Consider the following 21955-nt stretch of genomic DNA (forward strand, 5'->3'; position numbering starts at 1 on the left):
TATTTAAAACCAACACGATTTCCGTCATCGTGTAAATTGTATTAGCCTACTTTTGCTTAGAATTGTTTGTTTGTTTTTGTTCTTGTAAGAGATCATTGTATGTGCATTTTTAGAGAATAGTACAAATGCAAACATCTCGCAATTTATTTCTGCACTGATATTCACTAATACACACACTTGAATAATGGCATAGGCCTACACTTAAGCATTTCAATTAATAATACAATTCCATCAAATTGAATTGAATTGAATAATCATTACACGTTTAAATTGAATAATTGTTTATGCATTGTTCAATTATTCAATTACATTTTTTATATCTTAAAAAAAGGCTTAAAAAATAATTATTTCTTTGAGTGTACAGGTTATACTCGAAGTGTATTGAGCTTTGATAAATTCTGAAAAAAGTTAATCTATGGCACCAGCCGAAAAACCTCTTTTTTGTAGTTCTTAGGAAGAAAAAACGTGACAATTCTTCAGAGATTTCTTGTAAAAACTAAATGAAAGGTTAGAAAATATTTCGTGTGTTGGGTTATCTGGAATAGCCTCTAAATCTCCATGGGAAAGAACACTTAAAAATGACAGTTATGACAGTTCATGCCTTTCCATTACACAATAAATGACATTGCATTTTTGCCTAACGCCTTTGTGTTTCTCTTGTAAGTCTATAAAGGTCTTTTTCAGAAATACAACTGAAAAGTTTTCAGTTTCGTACACTGATAAAAATTATTTTGTGAAGTAAATACTACAGAAAAAACAATGTAATTTACATGAAAAGGTTAGTTCAGGCAAGAATGAAAAAAACGAAGTAAATTCTATATTAGAACTCAATTCAAGCGTGTAGAACTGAAAGCATAAATATCAACATTGTAAAATTAAGTACAATTACTCAACTTTTCTGATACTGGTGTTCCCATCGTGCACTGGGCCTTGAATAATTAATGAGGTTGATTTTTCACTGTATTCACAGCGTTTTATCATTGCTTCTGTGTTTAGGATTAGTAACTTGCCATTTTGTGACATTTGGAGTTTATTTTCCACTTAAAATGACATTCAAACACAAAAACTATCCATCAAATGTTACCGTCATTGTGTATTATCTACCAAGTATTGAGGTCTCTGCGTTCACATGATGTGTGACTTCAAATATGAAGAATAAATATTGTAATAATAACATGTATTTTAAAAGTGTGATTTAATTCAATGTTATATTGTTTGAGTGAAATGTATTTCAAAGGAAACTTCAACTTAATAGATATTACTCAAATTTGTACTAGCTAAGTTTAAATTACTTATTTCCTTTGTTACTTTCACATAACTTAGTTAAGTAGCGTTTACTTAATTCCATATGTGAAATTTACTAAAATATTTAAAATATTCGTGCAAAAACTTGCCAAAGAAAAATGAAGTAAATTTTACTTGTTATTTTTTTTAGTGTACAAACGTACACCCATGTGTCATTCATACTTGCAACAATCATGAAAATCCAATAAATAAATAAGAATAAATAAATAAATAGATGTATCGTGAATAAGTCACGGCTGAATGGTGTTCTTAGGACTGCTTATTTTACTTATAAACTGCACATATATCAGGACAAGACGGTAATAAATAAATTCAGAACCAAAATAACATATCATTCCCCCACGTTACTAATAAATAACATATATTAGTTAAATTCTACCAGAAATATTAACCTCACCTTCTTGCTCTTGAAATCCGAAGCATCAAGACAGAAAAGCAAAAGAGAGGATTTTTCTTTCATTTAATCAAACTGAGCTTATAGATGTATTAATTAAGGCAAAAAGTATTAATTGCTATTTGAATCATTAAATGGAAAAATATAAGCCTATTTATATTTATTTATCTGCATGTTTCAATAAATAAATAATAAATATTTAAATAATAAATATATTAAATAAATAAATACTTAAAATGAAAAACTAACCAAAAAATCATTGGCTTATCATTAATGTTTCACACATTGGTTAATATTTAATACTTGCCAAGCTTTTGATTAAATTAAGCTATAAAGACTGCTACTTTACTTTTGATAAGTCCAATCTTATTTATCAATAAATTAAAAACTGAAAAGGTCATTCTTTGTCCTTTACATTGGGGAGGGCATGTATTCCTGTCTCTTCTTCAGAAACTTGCTATAGATCACATTTGCAGGTATGAACATGACATTTTTGAGTGACAGACCAAACCCACATTATTATAATGTCACAGGAGGGGGGAGTAGCGCCGGAAGTGAACTTCATATAAAGGTGCTTAAGAATAAACTGAGGATCCAGATATTGTACATCTTTCATTCAGGCAAGATGTTGACCTACAAGGTGACTGTATCTACTGGTCTAGAGGTGTGGGCTGAGGAGACGAACAGCATTTACCTGACGCTGATAAACTCAAAGGATCAGAGCAGTGAGAGAGTCCTGGTCAACAAATCCATTTTTACTGCTTTTAAAACGGTAAGAACGTTAAAGACTTGATTTTTTATTTTTTGGATTATTTATTTATATCATGATATTATATATATATTTATATATATATATATATATATATATATATATATATGACATGGTGTGCATATTTTTGTGTCCAAGTGCATTATTTCCTTTTAAAATAATTTGATAAATTCATGAAATACATACTATGTCATTTGTTTTATTTCTATTATGATATATATATATATATATATATATATAAGGGATGTAAGGGATAATACATCCATCCGGTTGTTCTCTCAGAATAAACACCTTCAGGCTGATGGAAGACTTAAAAAGACTCAAAATAAACCACAGACAGGGTGATGAGGACACAGACGTGACGCCTGAAGGGGTTTATTCTGAGATAACAACCGGCTGGATGTACATGATCCCGCTTATTACACGAGTACTTGCCACATAAGTAAATAATTAGACTCAAAATATTGATCTGAGTTGGAATACTTCATTAGCTCTTTAAACACAAAGCTTCCGCCGAGAGAGCAGTTTCAGCGGCGAGTTCAAACTAGACGGACATTTAAGAGATATGGTATACAGTCATAACACTTAATACTCAGCATTTCAACACATAAATAATTATGGGTATGAGATATATTGATTTCAGATTTAACTGTTTTAATAGCGTACCTGTTTGTATCTTATAATCCAAAAGAGTACAAAACAGTGAAACAAGAGAGAGCGAGTCCATGATATTGGATGGCATAATTAAATAACTGTACACAAAATATTGATTTGACTGATTTGTTTTAATATTTTATTAGTTCAACAAATGCAAAACTTCCAATCAAAACAGAATTAAGTATTCCTCAGAGCCATGTAATATATATATATAGTCAATTTCATGTTGTGCATATCTTTGTGTTTGTTTTCCCATATTATGTGTCTAATAAAAGTTGTCATTAAAGGAGATCTCCCTCGACATCTGTGTGGAGGAGGACTTTGGAGACGTTGTCCTGGTGAAACTTGAAAAGGAGGAACACGTTGTTAATTATCCGTGGTTTTGTGAGCATATCACAGTGCAAACACCCTCTGGAAAACGCTTCGAGTTCCCCTGTCAGTTCTCGATAGAAGACGAAAAGCCTGTGTTTATCCGAGAAGGCACTGGTACGTGCATTGTAGCTTAGTTCATATCCAGTTTTAAATGAAGCATTATTATTATTATTATTATTATTACTATTGTTATTATTATTATTTGAATTTTTTGTATTCAGTTGTTCAGTTTGATTTGAATTATGTCTCAAATGCTATCCTTTCTATGTGTAAAATGTGTGCTATGTATTTATTTGTGTGTTTATTTAGCTGGATTGCCTCAGGATGACCCTGAATTTCTTAAAGAGAAAAGAAGAGAGGAACTGAAATCTAGACAGGACAGATTCAGGTTTGAAGAAACAATTACATTCTTTAACAATATTCATTTGTTACAGATTTTTTCTTTAATATTCCTGATACAGTTCAATGTGCTTGACACACACTAATATTGTACACATTATAACCATTTGCACTATTTATAATATATATTATATGTATATATATTTATTATATATTATATATATATATATATATATATATATATTATTTATTTTATGTGCCGTTTTTGTTATTAACATTCAGAAAAAAGGTTCAAAGCAAAATCCAAGGCTGGACATTGTATTCGTCCACACTACATTAAAAGAGTTTATTACAATAATTTCCACAGCATAATTTTAATCAGATTCTAAAGTAAGTAACTAATAATGTGTTACTTGAGTAAATTTTTCATTGGATATATTCTTACTTTTACTCAATTATGTATTTGGGTTATTTACGGTGGCACAGTACTGCACAATACAATGAAACATAAAAAGCAAACATGAATTAGCACAATGGAATCAAAATAGACAATAAAGTCTAATATGCGCGTAATCTTCTGGTGCTCCTCGTGTGGCGTTAGTATTAATGGGTCAAGTTATGAAGAAAAAGATGCATCTTCCGTAGTTTCTTGAATGGCTAAATACTCGGCAGAGAGGTGTGATGTGCGCTTTCTTCGGCTCGATAAAGAACATTTGCAGAGGTTTGACAGTGTATGCTGGAAGGCCTGCCAAGAGAGCAATAGTCCAGTCTGGAAAGAACAAGCGTTTGGATGAAGAAATGCCTAAAAGGATGAAAATAACAAAAAGTTTATTAAATAACTCAATGTAATATAAACAAACAGTGTGCTGCAAATGCACAAACAATACCGGACAATAAGGAACTGAAAACAGATATATAAACAAGATAACAAACTAAAAGAGTAACAAGTGTGATGATAGAATCAGTGTCATGCATAGAAACAAAGGAAACAGGAAACTGACGATAAAGAAACTAATAGTCCATAGAAGTGAAACTAATTAAACAGTGTCTAACAGTGTAACTGCACAAGTTGATGTTGTCATTTCTCTTCTTGAAGGTGGACTGAGTGGCGCCAAGGCTACCCTAAGAGCATAGATGGTAAAAAACTTCCAACAGAAGTTCAGTTTGATTGGGGAAAAGAGGAAGACTTTATTTGGAATTTGATGAAAGCGTAAGTCTTGGGGGAATGTGTCATGACCTCAGTCTGTGTTGATTAGATACTGAATTTTTACTCCGTATTCCAGAATGAAAAATCATGCAAATACTTTTCATGTCTATAATTATACAGTATGCACTCTGTTACAGGAAGGAGGAATCAATTCGTGAAAAATTGAAAGAAAGAATTCATTCCTGGAAAGGCATGACATTCTTTGAAAAGATATTAGAAGATTTTAATATCAAGAACACTTTTCTAGGTTTGGATTATTTCTTCCTTTGTTAAGAATGTTTGTTTTTTGTTTGTTTGTTTGTTTCTTCATTTAAACAAAATCACTTTTTTTCATGCCTGTAAAGCCTTTGACAGTTGACTCAATTTTCCCCATTGAAATCTGAACAGAGAAAGTGATGCAACACTGGAAAGAGGATTACATGTTCGGCTATCAGTTTTTGAACGGCTGCAATCCTGTCATGATCAGGAAGTGCAAGGAAATTCCAGTCAAATTTCCAGTTACACATGAGATGGTGAAGGGCTTTCTGGAGAAAGGAGTCACACTACAAGAGGAATTAGAGGTCAGAAACTTTAAGACATAAATCACTTGAACAATTAGTCAATAATCAAATCCAAGGCTTGAATCATATAATTTCACATAATTAATAACACTTCGCATAATTTAATTTACATAAATGACTCAAATCAATGTTATTTGAACCCATGAACTATTAGTTCTAAACTTTGCACCTGTGTACACGTTTACAGGCGGGAAACATCTACATAGTGGATTATGAAATACTGGAGGGAGTGCCAACATCCAGCGATCAGGTCTATTTGACTGCACCCCTCTGCCTGCTGTACAAGAACAGATTGGACCAAATTGTGCCAATTGCCATTCAGGTATCTGTCGCATATAGAATCAGTATCAAATTAAAACATAAATTAAAAATAAAAGTGCTTTTTCCGTGAATCTACTCACTGAAGTAAAAATATCCCGCTTGGCTTTATTATATCTAAATCAGCTCAGTCAAACCCCAGGGGAAAAGAGCCCAATCTTTATCCCGAGTGATAATGAATATGATTGGATGCTTGCCAAGATGTGGGTGAAATCTGCCGACCTCCTTGTACACCAGTTGGTCACGCACCTTCTCAAGACACATCTGATATCAGAGGTTTTTGAAATGGCCATGTACAGACAGCTCCCTCCAGTCCATCCTGTATACAAGGTACATGTCTCTCAATATGGGTTGCTGGTTCTAATATCCTTGCCTTTTCTTTATTTTGTTAACAATGGTTTTATGTTAAACAACAACCTCCAGGGCAGGACACTGAAAGCACAGTTCCTCTTTCAGGTTATGCTTTTTTAATAAATTTTTTATGATTTAATGCACATGTTTAAATTCATCATTTGCTTTTTACAGTTACTGAAACCTCATGTTCGTTTCACAATTGCAATCAATGCAGCGGCCCGTGGAAATCTCATCAATGAAGACGGGGTCATCAGCCAGGTAGCTTTACACCTAATTTAATATATCCACACATAAACAGCATATTTCTAGGATTCACAGTAATTCTATTCAAATTAGATTATTTTGTTTTTGTCTGCCAAGACATAATTTCTGTCCATGATATAGGTTTAAAGACGCACACAGTGTTAACAAATCTTCATCATGACAGGCCTGAGCCTTTACTTGACTTTTTGTCTTGTGATATTCTGTCTTTTTGCTGAATGCTCTTACTTCTATTTCATAGGTTATGTTGTATTTAGTTAACAGGTGTTTGCTTAAACCGACAGACCTAAGTAGTTCCTAAATTTCCCAAATACAAAAAAAAACCCACCAGAATAAAACTTCACCCATAATTCCCTTGATGGTCACTTGAGTAGGCTAAATAAGTGCTGAAAAGATTGAGGCAAAAGATTAACTGAATTCTTGGTATCCAAAGATTACTAGCGTCAATGGAGATGGGATAGCTAAAGTGATTCAAAGTGCCATGAAGACTTTAACCTACGAGTCCCTGTGCTTCCCTGAGACCATAGAGGCTCGAGGAATGAAAGATGTGCCCAAGTACTATTATAGAGATGATGGCAAGAAGATCTGGGAGGCAATACACAGGTAGGTGTTGCAACAGTTCAGATTATGTACCACTAGTGCAAAAGTACAAACACTTCAATGAACAATTTTGGCATCCAGAGTTATTTATATTAATTTGTCATTTTGTTGATCTTCCTGCAGTTTTGTATCTGCTGTGGTCGAGATCTACTATGAGAGCGATAAGACCGTTCAAAGTGATGGAGAGATTCAAGAATTTGTTAAGGATGTTTCCTATGGCATGAATAATTCTGACAGTGAGTACAGGTTTAATTTATCAAACGCCCTGTTTACATCTGGTACTAAGAGGTTTAGGTCGATCGGAACATAAGTGGACAACGCTAAATACAGGCGTAAACGGGGTCTAAAGCTTGTTCACTTTCAACCACTTCGAGAGTTAGTCGAAAACGCATTAGACCGGATTACTTTCGTAGTGTAAACGTTCATGTGGTCGAATGTGTTCGAACAGCCACAAAAGACGCAGTCACCTAGAGTACCGTTTAACGTTATGTCAGAACTGAACTAATGTATCGGGATCCCTACCAAAAATGCTACATTTGCTGTCCCTTTCAGCGCCCTTCATAAGCTGCCTAATTCCCTCACCTGTTGGGGTAAAGAAAGGACAGAGCTTTACGCAGAGAGAGTCGATCACTGCTGCCCCTTCTAACCCATAAAGTGAGACTATTTGGATAACACCTGGACAGGATATGTAAACACCTGTCCAGTATTTCACTTGACCCCCACCAATTTGCTTATAGAGCAAATAGGAGTGTTGATGATGCAGTTTCACTCTGTTTGCACTCTATTCTTCAACATCTGGAGTTTAAATCCACTTATGTACGTGTCCTCTTTGTGGACTTTAGCTCTGCGTTCAACACCATCGTTCCTGTGAAGCTGATTAACATTCTACAGGAGCTAGGTGTTAGAACATCACTTTGCAAATGGATTTTCAACTTTTTATGCAATAGGAAGCAGGTGGTTAAAATGGGTGATTGCGTCTCACGGTCAAAGTTTTTGAACACTGGCGCCCCACAGGGCTGTGTCCTTTCCCCACTTCTGTATTCTTTATACACACAATTCTGTCAGTCACACAGCAGTTCAGTTTTGTTGTTTAAGTTTGCTGACGATACTTCTGTAGTTGGTCTCATTACTAATGGAGATGAGTCTGACTACCGCAGAGAAGTGGAGGGGCTGGTGAAATGGTGTGGAAGCTGTAATTTGACAATTAACATCTCAAAAACCAAGGAAATGGTAGTGGATTTTAGAAGGACCCCTAGTCCTCTCCCTACGCTCTCCATAAATGGGGTGGAGGTGGAGAGGGTCACTTCCTTCCAGTTCCTTGGGACCACAATCCAGGAATCCCTATCATGGGAGCTAAACACTAATATTAAGATCAGTAAAGCGCACCAGCGACTCCACTTTCTGCGTCAGCTCAAAAAATTTAGAGTCAGCCGAGCTGCCATGATCCACTTTTATAGGTCAACAATTGAAAGCGTCCTTACTTTTTCCATGCTTGTCTGGTTCGGTCACACAACCGCTCAGGACAAAACTAGGTTGGAAAGAGTAGTACGCAGAGCATCAAAAATCATGGGCTGTAGCCTCCCTTCACTTTCTTCACTCTTCTCCACTAGAATTATCAGAAAGGCTAAAAACATCATAGCGGACCACTCTCATCCTGCTCACCATCTCTTTAAACTACTCCCATCAGGAAGAAGATATAGGAGCATTAAAACTTCTACATCACGTTTTAGAGACAGCACTTTCCCTCTGGCTATCAGATATCTGAATTTGCGCTGACGGCTAGCAGCACCTCATTAACTGTATGCATTGTGCACTTTCTCTGCCATAGGGTATTGTCCTTTTTAATGTCTGCAGGGTTTTGGTCCTATGTCCTATGGTTGCTGGGGATTGTTGGGTTCATTGTTGGTGTACTTATGATGTCTGTTTTTTGGTTATTTATGTCTGAGAGTTGTACCAAGACAAATTCCTATCAACTTAGTTGACATGGCAATAAATTATTGATTGATTGATTGATTGAAAGCGTGCCTATTCTAAACAGAAAGGGATGCTACTGAGCCCATATATTGACCGCAGGGAGGTGACATGTGGAGTTACACACATTGAATGGCCCGTAAGGCAGATCTACATAGGGAAGGTCTCTTTGGTAGATCCAGCCTAGCTAGGGTTGGAGTCAATAATGTGCAGAGACGGCAGAGCAGATCTGTAGAGGGAAAGACACTGGCTCACTGATAGGGAAGCCGTACCATGGAAAAATACACTTGCTGGATCACCCGTAGGGGAATCACAACACATGCGCACATCGTCTAGCACAGGGGCTGACCTAACCGTGATTTAGCACAGGAGCTGACCTAACCGTGAGCTTACCTAACCGTGATCTAGCACAGGAGCTGACCTAACCGTGAGCTTACCTAACCGTGATCTAGCACAGGAGCTGACCTAGACCTGATCTAGCACAGGGGCTGACCTAACCGTGAGCTGACCTAACCGTGATCTAGCACAGGGACTGACCTAGACCTGATCTAGCACAGGACCTGACCTAGACCTGATCTAGCACAGGAGCTGACCTAACCCTGATCTAGCACAGGAGCTGACCTAACCGTGATCTAGCACAGGAGCTGACCTAACCGTGATCTAGCACAGGAGCTGACCTAGACCTGATCTAGCACAGGAGCTGACCTAACCCTGATCTAGCACAGGAGCTGACCTAACCGTGATCTAGCACAGGAGCTGACCTAACCCTGATCTAGCACAGGAGCTGACCTAACCGTGATCTAGCACAGGAGCTGACCTAACCATGATCTAGCACAGGAGCTGACCTAACCATGATCTAGCACAGGAGCTGACCTAACCCTGATCTAGCACAGGAGCTGACCTAACCGTGATCTAGCACAGGAGCTGACCTAACCCTGATCTAGCACAGGAGCTGACCTAACCCTGATCTAGCACAGGAGCTGACCTAACCGTGATCTAGCACAGGAGCTGACCTAACCGTGATCTAGCACAGGAGCTGACCTAGACCTGATCTAGCACAGGAGCTGACCTAACCCTGATCTAGCACAGGAGCTGACCTAACCGTGATCTAGCACAGGAGCTGACCTAACCCTGATCTAGCACAGGAGCTGACCTAACCGTGATCTAGCACAGGAGCTGACCTAACCATGATCTAGCACTGGAGCTGACCTAACCGTGATCTAGCACAGAAGCTGACCTTACCCTGATCTAGCACAGGAGCTGACCTAACCCTGATCTAGCACAGGAGCTGACCTAACCCTGATCTAGCACAGGAGCTGACCTAACCGTGATCTAGCACAGGGGCTGACCTAACCCTGAACTATACATAGATGGGTAGATCGCCGGTGAGAATATATCAATTATATTCTCTGCGTCCCATCCAGAGACCACACCTGGAGGTTCCAGAGGTCTGGGTGTGGTGCCATTAAGTGCCCCGTCTCTGAGAAGGCAGGTTTTTCTTCAGAGAATCGGCCAGGGAGGGGGTGTCGAGTGGAGCATGCTTGGGCCAGTATGGTGCAACCAACAAGACATGGTCCTCGTCCTCCCTAACCTTGCACAGTTTCAGTGCGAGTAGGCTAACTGGGGGAAATTACGTAGGGATGTGAATGGCGCTAAGCGACTTCAGATGCTTCTGATTCCAGACGAGGAGATGGCGGACGAATGTCGACATGCGAAAGAAAGCGTAGACCACACTGATGGTTGATGTACGCAATGCAAAGGCATTCGTTGTGGGTTGGCGGATGTTCATTTCAAACTCTGTGAAAAATGGTCGCTTATTTATTGTATAAATTAGGAGCATATCAAAAAAACTGCTAATGTGATACTTGTGGTATTGTTTGCTTAGCGTAATAATCAGTCTGTTGTAAAAAGTATTACCTGTATGAAATGAAATCTAGCTATGCCGTTGGAATCGTTCACAGATGGCATAGATAGATGTTCATCTAGGCCTAATCAAGATGTTCATCACTGGCAAACAATAGGATGCATTTGCAGATTTGCGTTCAATTGTAGTTCCACAGCCACTTTATTCAACGGTTTTAATTTTCTAAGACTGAGAAACCACTTTAGACAGTGTGTACGGGAAACTGAACAAACAATTAAAAATGATTTGTGAACCAAGTTAGTTCTGCCAACTTGTTTGATTGTGGCTGCATCCAAAATCACATACTTCCCTACTATATAGGTAAAAAAAAGTATGTCCGAATTCACTTTATTCATAAAAGAGAAAGCAGAAAGTAACCGAATGACCTACTACTTCCGGACAGATTCTGAAGTGCGCTTTAAAGGGATTAGACAGAGTGCTTAGATTAAACTACGCTTTTCTTAACATATGTTGCATTAAAATATAGGGTTTCACTGAAATTATACATTTATGTACTGAGTAATATTAAGTAACAACATGTACTTCCTATAGGGTTAGGATTAGTGTTTGGTTTGGTCTGGTTTAGGGTTAATTGCATGTAATTTTGCATAATATATAGTTATTACTATAGAAAGTACTGTCACGGTTCTGTCACTTCTGTCTAGTCTATTTCTTGGTTTTGTGACAGAGCCCTGACACACCTGTTTTACCTTGTCTGTGCCTTGTTTCATGTGCATTCGTGTCTTGTGCTGTGTAGCACACAGCTTGTGTTTTACACTAGCTGTGTGCTTTCATGTTGTCATGTTTTGTGTGAACACGTGGCTTATGAGTGTTTTCATTAGCTGCGTGTTCATGTCTCGTTTTGTGTGAGCACATGGCTGGTGATTGGTTTTACTGGCCGTGTGCTTGTGTTCAAGTCATGTTTGGTGTGAGCACATGGCTTGTCATGTATGTTTCCTTGTGCCATGTGCTCTCCTGGTGATTGTCTAGCCCCTCTCATCTTGTTACCTGTTTGATTCATTTGCCCCACCTGTCCTCCCTCATTACCTGCTTTGTTTGCTCTCCCTATTTATTCTCCTTATGTTTTCAGTCCTGTGCTGGATTGTCACTAAATGTTACCTTGAGTGTTTCCCTGCTCTAGACAAGTCAAGTCGTGCCTTTCTGTCCTGTTTTCCCCCACGGGGTAGTTTTTGTTTGTGTTTTCACTTTTGTTAATAAAGCCCTTATTTCTCCTGCAATTGAGTCCTCGCTCCCTTCACTCAACCTGACAAGTACATGTAACATACTGTATAACAATGATACTGTAAAACACGCTTCTGGCGTTCAAGTGGTTGAAAGTGAACAAAAGAGAGTAAAATCCCAGGTGTAAACGGGAATGTGTGTCCCTCGTCTACTTGTGATCCAATCGACCAAAACGCATCTTAATACCTGGTGTAAACGGGGCCAAATTACATGATTACAAGCATGCATGATTATTTTTTTTATTCTTGTATACTCTATATGCATCTTTGTGTGTTTCAAGTCACCTTTAAATGTGAGCATAAGTTAAATGCGTACTGCCACTGTTTCCAGAGTTTCCAGAGTCTCTGAAAACTCGAGAGGAGTTAGTCAAGTACCTGACCATTGTGATATTCAACGCTTCAGCACAACATGCCGCTGTCAACTTTGGACAGGTGAGATTACACACTACATTACACACAACAAGAGCTTTAAAAATTGCTAGGCACAGTTCTTGATAATATCCATAAGCTAATATCTGTGAGTAAACTTTTATGTTGCAGTTTGACTGTTATGGCTGGATCCCCAACAGTCCTTCCACCATGCTCATGCCGCCTCCCGTACAGAAGGGCAAAGTGGATATCGATTTTATCATTAAGAGTCTACCTGACCATGAACGTTCCTACAAGGTTCTAGGAATAGCTTGGGTCCTCACTCAGTTCCAGGAGAACGAGGTTTGATGTCTTATTCTAATATACTTTCCTCTTGAAATTGTATAGAACATGGCAGCAATCTAGTTCAAATCAATGAAAAAGAAAGAACATGTTACTAGATGAGGGTACAGAGCATCAAGGTTTGAGTTGAAAAAAAGATTTTTTTTTATGTATGCTCAAATACATTTTAATTCTTCTTATTGTTGTAGATTGTTTGCTTGCTATAGTGTATGTGTTCTCTGGGGCACTGTCAACGCAATATTTTCAGTCAGGAAGAGCAATTCATTTAACTGATCCGTTGCTAAGTCCCACATTAAAAACATCATCATGTTTGGGGAGTAACATAAAATGTATCTATTTATTTAATGCTGTTCGTATTTAAAATACCATTTATTAGGAGCTTTGCACAAACACTGAGAATGAAAATTCTACACTATATATTGCTGCTGCCACAGTCACACTTTTAAAATTCAAAACAGTGTTGAAAGTAATCTAAAGTATTAAAATTATGTTACTTTCCTAGGGTAAACTAACAGAATATGTTACAAATTATATTTTACGTAATGTATTCTGTAGTGAAATACATTTCTTCCAATCCTAACAGGCAAACTTTTGCTCTTCTCTAATGGTAGTCAATGGAGGCCCTTTGTGTTTGTACAGTTTTAAACTAAATGATCTAAAAGCTATAGAAGAGATCATTTATCTTTTTTTTCTGGAGCATGTAGCATGTATGTTTTGATTAAGGTTACAGACGGGATAGTAAGAAAACAGTTCCCAGTATTGTGATTATGTAGTAGTAAAATAAGAAAGAGTTCTGTTCACTAATACAACTTATACAATTAAGCTGAAATTCGATTTCGATAAGTTAAAGTAATGGAAAAATGTGACTTTTTACAGTGGTGTAATCGGCTTCTCTCTGAATGTAAAAAGCATTTGCACTAATTCTGATCTCTGCTGATCTGCAGTTATTAATCATGTTACCGCATTATTTTACAAGTTCTTTAAAGAAACACGGCAAATAAAAATGCTTTGGAATGTCAGACTTTATTCCAAGAATAATTTCATTAAGTTTTCTACATTTCTATGAAAATGGTGCTATTAATGAAAATCCCCAATTCTTTGTTTGTTTTATAAGCTTGTGTGAATGATTGACAGTAACCAAGGGGGCGGAGCTTAGAGAAGGGTCAGTTTACCTTGTAAAAAGAAAGAAAGATGTTTTTCTACTTTCTGAAGAACTTGCTTTTCCCCCAGCGGTACTTAGGCATGTATCCAGAGATGTGCTTCACAGAGGAACCAGTGAAGGAAGCCATAAAGACTTTCCGCAAGAAACTAGATGAGGTGACCAACATCATCAAGAGCCGGAATGAGGGATTAACAGTTGGATATGGTTATTTGTCCCCAGACAAAATCCCCAACAGTGTTGCAATTTGAGAAAATATTGTGCCAGGCCTATATATAGTGTGTATGGCCAATGTGTGCTTGACATAGAAAAAGAGAAGAACAGCTCTACTTAAAATATTAAGTATTGTAAAACACAGAGCATTCTGCCTTTTGAGGCAATTTATAGAAATTATGTTAGATTAACGCTTCTTGTATTTGACTGTTAAAGGGAAATAAGGGATATTACTTTGTAATGCCATCTGTGCACATATGTATGTTATCTGAGGGGTGATTGTCTGGTTCACGCCAGGAAAGCAGAACCGTTTATTTGGCCATGCTTTAAAGAGCTAAACTTGTGTTATAATACAATTATTGTTTATCTTTTTTATTATTTTCTTTTTTCATATAAAGTTGCATATTCATATATCCATACTGTGGTAATCATTTACTTAATTCATTAATTCAAATTCTTTATTGCTCAGATGATCTTTTGTTTGTAGGCTACAGTCTATTAAATAATCATTTGACTTATTTTTGACCTTACAGTTATATTGAGATCTTACATCTATATTGATTTTGCGCTGATTGCGCAACTGTTTTCTTTTTTCATCATAACAAAAGCAATGTTACCCCTGTTCTTTGCCATTTTATAAATGTTACTGTGTTTACTGTAGCTCTAGCAGTGAATTAGGCCATATATTCATTCATTAATTTGTGTCTGTTCAGCAAGAGTTCAAATATGCCTGCCATCTTTTTAAAAAACCCATACGATTACTTTTCTGTGAACAAATACAATAATTTAACTTTGGTGTATTTCTTTTTGTAACCTGAATAAAATAAAAATGTTTTACCCCCTAAAGTAACTTGTGTATTGATTGCATACTCAATCCAAAAAAATACACAGCAGAGAATAAACAGGATGTGCAGCAGTCTTTAATGCAAACAAATTCAAACTAACATTAATACTCGGGAATCTTTCAAAAACAAGAATGGAAAAACCAGACAATAGTAATAGGAAACGTCTCGGTTACCAATGTAACCCTCATTCCCTGAAGTAGGGAACAGAGACTTAGTCGATCGTACCGACTGTATGGGATAACGCCTAGTGAGCCCGATCACTCTGATTACTCTTACAATCAAGCCAAACAAGCTTTGGCAGGTGCGTAATCAACGCTCCGCCCTGTCCTGCGGGTATAACACAGGAGTGGATGCACCTACCAGTTGTTTTTCGCTGAGGAGCAGATCCTGCCCCAGTCAGCGGTGGTCCAGTAGAAGTGGCAGGGGGACTAAGTCTCTGTTCCCTCCTTCAGGGAACGAGGGTTACATTGGTAACCGAGACGTTCCCTTTCAGTCGGGTAACGTTCGACTTAGTCGATCATACCGACTGTATTGGATCCTCTAACACGCTACTAATACTGCCACCTTCCAGTGCCTTAACACAAAGCTGCAAGAGCCTCCGCATGGCGGACGGTCAAGCTTAATTCAATTCAATTCAATTCAATTAAAATTTATTTGTATAGCGCTTTTCACAATACATATTGTTTCAAAGCAGCTATATAGAAAGTACATTTCAGAAATGTACATAAAAAATACAGTTAGTTAATCATGTATTAATTTTGCTATAACGCACCAGTGGGGCTCGACAGCCTTAGTCAAACGGGTTGGCGCGTATGGTCGGGTTGCGGAGAGATTGTGAAATTGAGGTTAGGTCTCAGCAGCAGGAGGAATGTAGAGGTCAGTAAGCTGGGCTGAGTTGAGTGGGGGACGGAGGGGGTGACTCTGGGACGCCAGAGTCACTGTCAAGCCCTCTTGAGGTGTCGTGGGCTAGTCGACGAAACACTGAGGACGGAAGGTGCCCACTTGAATAGCCTAGAGATGTCCCTTACTCGGCTCAATCCAGACGGTTGTCGTGCTGGTCCACTAGGGAGACCACACTGTAGTTGCAGCCGATTTCATTCGACTGACTTGACTGACTTCGTAAGAAGTACTGATCAATGCGAGGCCCCTATGTGTGCTATGTGTGCTGATCAATGTGTGCTGACGCGCCAAGTACATTTCAGCCGTTAACGCCGGACAGAAGGGGAGTCACACCACCATATGGAAGGAAGCGTAAATGGATGGAGAAGCATAGTTTACTGTAAAGCTACGTCTTAGTGTTGCTTATCTTGGCGAAAGCCGAGTATAAATCAGCATGAAGTTTTAACTTCTACTCTCGTGTAATGGAAATTATGAAGATCTGGATACGTCCAGTGACTGCGGTGAATAGTGCTGCTGGCAACAAGGGAAAGACCTTGTGACAGCCTGGAGAGACAGCTGACAGGAGGAAAGAGACCCCAATGGGGCTGGTAAGGGTTAGCTACCCTTGTCAGCAGTATCCAGCTCCGTGTTTACAGGATGCTGGAGACACCCGCCCAAGGCTTCTGAGAAGTGAAAGAGAAAAATACCCCTAGAGTCTGCGAGAGCGGGGGCGGAAGATGACTCGATGTTGGACAACATGGTTAACGACTTAGGAATGGAAACGGATATGAGTATGGAGAGTAAGACTAGTTCAAGATCTGCAGTTAGTAAAGTCATTGAACTCCAAGTTTGTGTCTGTGGCTGGAGCAAGGCGACAACGTTCAGGGGTTTGAAGGTTCATCAATGGAAGATGAAATACTTGAGGGAGAAGGGACAAGGGCCTCGCATTGATCAGTACTTCTTACAAAGTCAGTCAAGTCAGTCGAATGAAATCCAGCGACAGGAAGCAAACCACAGCTCGCAGGATATCAGCACCCCTGTGAGGAGAGGAGGGCTTGCACAGTTAGTGATGAACATATTCATACTTGTGAAACCGGTCAGACTAACCAGCATAAGAGAGAAAAGAACCTCAACGGGCATAGGCCTGGAGTTAGATGGCCAAGAGCTTGTGAGAAAACTGCATGGGACACGGTAAACACAGATCTATGCTTTGCATTGGAAAGATTAACTGGTACAGTTGAAAAGAAGCTGGATAAATTTGGGGACATCATTTATGCATATGGAAGTGAGAGGTTTGGTGTAGAAAAAAGGAAGGAAAAGTACAAACTACTACTGCAATGTCTAGACGGCAGCAGAATATTGAAGGGTTAGTTAGAGAAAGGAGACAGCTGAGGAAGCAATGGAAAAGAGCAGAACAAAGTCAGAAGGAGGGACTCAATCTCTTACAAAGGGACATAAAAGATAAGCTGGCAACATTACGCAGAGCTGAGCACCTACGGAAACGCAACAAAAAGAAGGAACGTGCGAGGGCTAATTTTTATAAAGACCCATTCAAATTCGTAAAGAAGTTATTCACCAGTGAGAAGAATGGCACTTTAAAAGCATCTAGAGTTGAGCTAGAGAGATATTTGGAGGAAACGCATACAGATGCAAAAAGGCATGAGCCTATGTCAATTCCAGCCCACCAGAATACCAAATGGAGGTCTGTGCACCTAAGTGGAAAGAGGTAGAGCAGGCTGTGAGAAAGACAAGGGCTTCATCATCTCCAGGGCCTAATGGAGTTCCGTACAGAGTGTACAAGAGTGCTTCGGGAGTTCTGCGAATTCTGTGGAAATTGTTAAAAGTGGCATGGGAAAAAACAGGTTGTACCTAGAGCATGGCGCAGAGCAGGTGGAGTCTTTATACCTAAAGAAAAAGATGCTACAAGCATCAGTCAGTTTCGTCCTATTTCACTATTAAACGTTGAAGGTAAGATTTTCTTCAGCATTATTGCCCAGAGATTGTCCACCTACCTATTAAAGAATGGCTTCATTGACACTTCAGTTCAAAAAGCGGGCATTCCAGGGTTCTCAGGATGCTTAGAACACATCAATGTTATCTGGCAACGAATTCAGTCAGCTAAAAAGGAGAGGAAGGAGCTCTATGTGACATTCCTGGATTTGGCTAATGCATATGGTTCAGTGCCACATGAGCTTCTTTGGGCAGCATTTGATTTTTTCAGAGTACCAATGTCAATAACAAATTTAGTGAAAGCCTATTTTGGAGATTTGCAATTTAGTTTCTCAATTCCAAAATTCAGCACTGCATGGCAATGCCTAGAGGTTGGAATAATGGCAGGATACACCATTTCTCCACTGGCTTTTACCATGGCAATGGAAGTAATCATTAGGGCATCAAGATGGGTAGTAGGAGGAGAGCGCTTGGCTTCTGGGATGCGACTACCACCAATCAGAGCGTACATGGATGACATGACAACCATGACTACAACAGTAGCCTGCACTAATCGGTTATTGGGGAAGTTAACAGATAATATTGAATGGGCATTGTTATGGGATTTTTTATTCTTTCTCTTTCAAACCAATAATTGCAGCTGCTACTGATTGATGTGAGCAGGTGAGATGGGTGGACGGGGAGAGACGGATGGACTTTGACCCCAAAGGTCAAAGGACAGGCCAGTTTTAGAGCAAGCAAGAGAGCATAACCAAACCCTAAAGTTCAGGTTATTATTATTATTTCCTGACGGTAGAGAACTGAACTATAGTCTATATATGGGCAGAAGAACAGACCTTGAGATAGTTGTATAAAAACCGCTCTCTCCCTCCTCTCCGGGTCTCACTTTCCTCGCAGAACTGTACACTGTCTACCTCTGTGGGCCAATTGAACCTTTCTTATAAGAAATAAATCATTTTAATTCTCAGACTGTCTCTTACGCATTGATGTTTGTTTAGTGAATAATTTTGCAGTTACAGCACGAATGCAATTTAAGCCCTCTAAATCAAGGAGCATCTCGATAGTTAAAGGAAAGGTAGTAGATAAAACATTCTTCATTAATGGTGGGGCAATACCAACAGTTTCTGAGAAGCCAGTGAAGAGTCTTGGGAGATGGTACGATGGGGATCTAAAGGACACAGTTCGAGTGGGAGAAGTTAGACGACAAGCAGTGGAAGGGTTGAAGAGGGTTGAAGGGTTGAACTAAAACTCTGGTGCTTTCAGTTTGGTCTACTGCCGAGGTTGCTGTGGCCACTGACTGTGTACGAGGTTTCTTTGACAACCGTGGATAAGCTGGAAGCGTTAATAAGTTCATACATCAGGAAATGGTTGGGAGTTCCACGCTGCCTCAGCAGAGTGGGACTTTATAGTAAAGGAATATTGCAGCTGCCAGTCTCTGCTTTAACCGAGGAGTTTAAGTGTGCCAAGGTCAGACTGGAAATGACATTAGTAGAGTCACGTGACATATGTGTAAGGGAGGTAGCCCCTGTGTTAAAAACTGGTAGAAAGTGGTCAGCAAAGAAATCTGTAGTAGAGGCAAAGGCTGACCTTCAAATTGGGGATATCGTGGGACAGGTACAGCATGGAAGAGGGGGTTTTGGGCTCAGTTTAGCTCCTCCTAAATGGCACAAGGCAGGCCCAGCTCAAAGGAGAAAGCTGGTAGTCAACGAGGTGCGAAAGCAGGAGGAGAGGATGATGTGTATAAAGGTCATTTCCCAGGCCAAGCAGGGAGAGTGGATGAGATGGGAGAGTGTGGAACAACGCAAGATGGGCTGACAAGACCTTGGGTCAATGGAAGAGAGTAGGATCAGTTTCCTTATTAGGTCAACATATGATGTTCTCCCATCACCGCAGAACCTAAACCTCTGGGTAGGAGAGGATCCCTCTTGTCCTTTGTGTTCATCACCTGCCACATTAAGGCACATTTTGACAGGATGTAAGGTGGCTCTTAGCCAGGGTCGGTTTACTTGGCGCCATGACCAAGTACTGCGATGTTTGGCTTTAGCATTGGAAGGCAAGCGTAGTATGACCAATAAGTTGCCGCCTCTTCTAGCAAAACATCACATGCAGAAGACAATATTCCTCCGCCCAGGCGACCAACCACCAAGAAAAGGTGTTAACACCAATTCTCAACCAGGACAACTGGAAGCTGCTAGGGACTGGAAGATGCTGGCTGATCTTGATCAACGGCTTATTTTTCCACCTGAGATTGCCACCAATAACCTACGACCAGACATTGTTTTGTGGTCTGGATCAGCACGCATTGTTCAACTGATAGAGTTAACAGTGCCATGGGAGGATGCGGTAGATGAGGCATATGAGAGGAAGAAACTGCGGTATGCTCATCTGGCCACTGAAGCAGAACAGCGAGGATGGAGAGTCCAGGTTTATCCAGTGGAAGTGGGTTGTCGAGGTTTTGTGGCACACTCTACAACCCGGTTCCTCAGAGACGTCGGATTCAGCGGCCAAGAGTTGCGTCGCACAGTAAAGAACTTATCTGAAGCAGCAGAAAGGAGCAGCAACTGGCTGTGGTTGAGACGGAAAGATTCTAGCTGGCTGTGTGCAGGCCGCCACGCTACGGTTTCGTAGAATTCTTGAAAAACTTGAAGAGTCTGTTGGTTTATTTGTATAGGTTGTATAGTATTTACAGTCATTACGTTCCTGTGTATATTGCGTGAATGGTTGGGCAGATATTGTGTTTTGCGGTAGGTGGTATGCCATACGGAACCGTTGCCACTGAAACTGCTTTAACGCACCAGTGGGGCTCGACAGCCTTAGTCAAACGGGTTGGCGCGTATGGTTGGGTTGCGGAGAGATTGTGAGATTGAGGTTAGGTCTCAGCAGCAGGAGGGATGTAGAGGTCAGTAAGCTGGGCTGAGTTGAGTGGGGGACGGGGGGGGGGGGGTGACTCTGGGACGCTAGAGTCACTGTCGAGCCCTCTTGAGGTGTCGTGGGCTAGTCGACGAAACACTGAGGACGGAAGGTGCCCACTTGAAGACCCTAGAGATGTCCCCTACTCGGCTCAATCCAGACGGTTGTCGTGCTGGTCCACTGAGGAGACCACACTGTAGTTGCAGCCGTCGTGTTTGCTGACGCGCCAAGTACACGTCAGCCGTTAACGCCGGACAGAAGGGGAGTCACACCACCATATGGAAAGAAGCGTAAATGGATGGAGAAGCATAGTTTACTGTAAAGCTACGTCTTAGTGTTGCTTATCTTGGTGAAAGCCGAGTACAAATCAGCATGAAGTTTTAACATCTACTCTCGTGTAATGGAAATCATAGGGCATAACATATCGCCGGCGTTGAGTTGTCTCTTCACAGGTGTCGAGTCATCTCTTCACAGGTGTTGGGGCGTCTGAAGTCTCTGTGAGAGGCTGGATACAAACTGGAGCTGACGAACGCTATTCATAACAGCAAAAAAACAGATGGGAAATAATTAGCATAGCTGCTGTTCATAATATTAATGCATTTGATCTGATTCAACAGTTGTATAAAAGATAAGCATTATGTGAATGCTTGGCTAAAGAGATGCGTCTTTAATCTAGTTTTAAACTGGGACAGCGAGTCTGAGCCTCGAACAATATCAGGAAGGCTATTCCAGAGTTTAGGAGCTAAATGTGAGAACGCCCTCCCTCCTTTAGTGGACTTAGATATCCTAGGAATGACCAGAAGCCTCGAATTTAGTCATCTTAAATATGTATTGTAGAGTGATAGAAGGTCCATTAAGTACACAGGAGCTAAACCATTTAGGGCTTTATAGGTCAGTAGCAATACTTTGTAATCAGTGTTGGGAACGTTACTTTGAAAAAGTAATTAGTTATAGTTACTAGTTACTTCTCCCAAAAAGTAACTGAGTTATTAACTGAGTTACTCCACTATAAAAGTAACTAGTTACCAGTAAAAGTA

At 39.7% G+C, this 21955-nt stretch overlaps 1 protein-coding gene across 1 annotated transcript; it reads left to right on the forward strand.

Moving 5' to 3' along the window:
- The first annotated feature begins 5432 nt into the window (after window positions 1-5432).
- Window positions 5433-14416, forward strand: LOC130070440 (polyunsaturated fatty acid 5-lipoxygenase-like). Its single transcript, XM_056234829.1, has 10 exons — window positions 5433-5603; window positions 5791-5925; window positions 6048-6251; window positions 6447-6533; window positions 6970-7139; window positions 7260-7372; window positions 10556-10563; window positions 12585-12683; window positions 12792-12962; window positions 14193-14416. Exons 1-10 carry the CDS (start codon window positions 5439-5441, stop codon window positions 14370-14372), a joined length of 1332 nt encoding a protein of 443 aa, XP_056090804.1. The 5' UTR covers window positions 5433-5438; the 3' UTR covers window positions 14373-14416.
- Window positions 14417-21955: the final 7539 nt, after the last annotated feature.

Source organism: Rhinichthys klamathensis, unplaced genomic scaffold (assembly GCF_029890125.1).
Source record: "Rhinichthys klamathensis goyatoka isolate OS25496 unplaced genomic scaffold, OSU_Roscu_1.1 h1tg000406l_1, whole genome shotgun sequence".
In the NCBI taxonomy this organism is placed as follows: Eukaryota; Metazoa; Chordata; class Actinopteri; order Cypriniformes; family Leuciscidae; genus Rhinichthys; species Rhinichthys klamathensis.

Coding starts and splice junctions, on each gene's coding strand:
- LOC130070440 (XM_056234829.1), top strand. CDS start 5,439: ATGCAACACTGGAAAGAGGATTACATGTTCGGCTATCAGTTTTTGAAC. Junction 6,252..6,446: donor CAGTCCATCCTGTATACAAG/GTACATGTCTCT, acceptor TGCTTTTTACAG/TTACTGAAACCTCATGTTCG. Junction 6,534..6,969: donor AAGACGGGGTCATCAGCCAG/GTAGCTTTACAC, acceptor TGGTATCCAAAG/ATTACTAGCGTCAATGGAGA.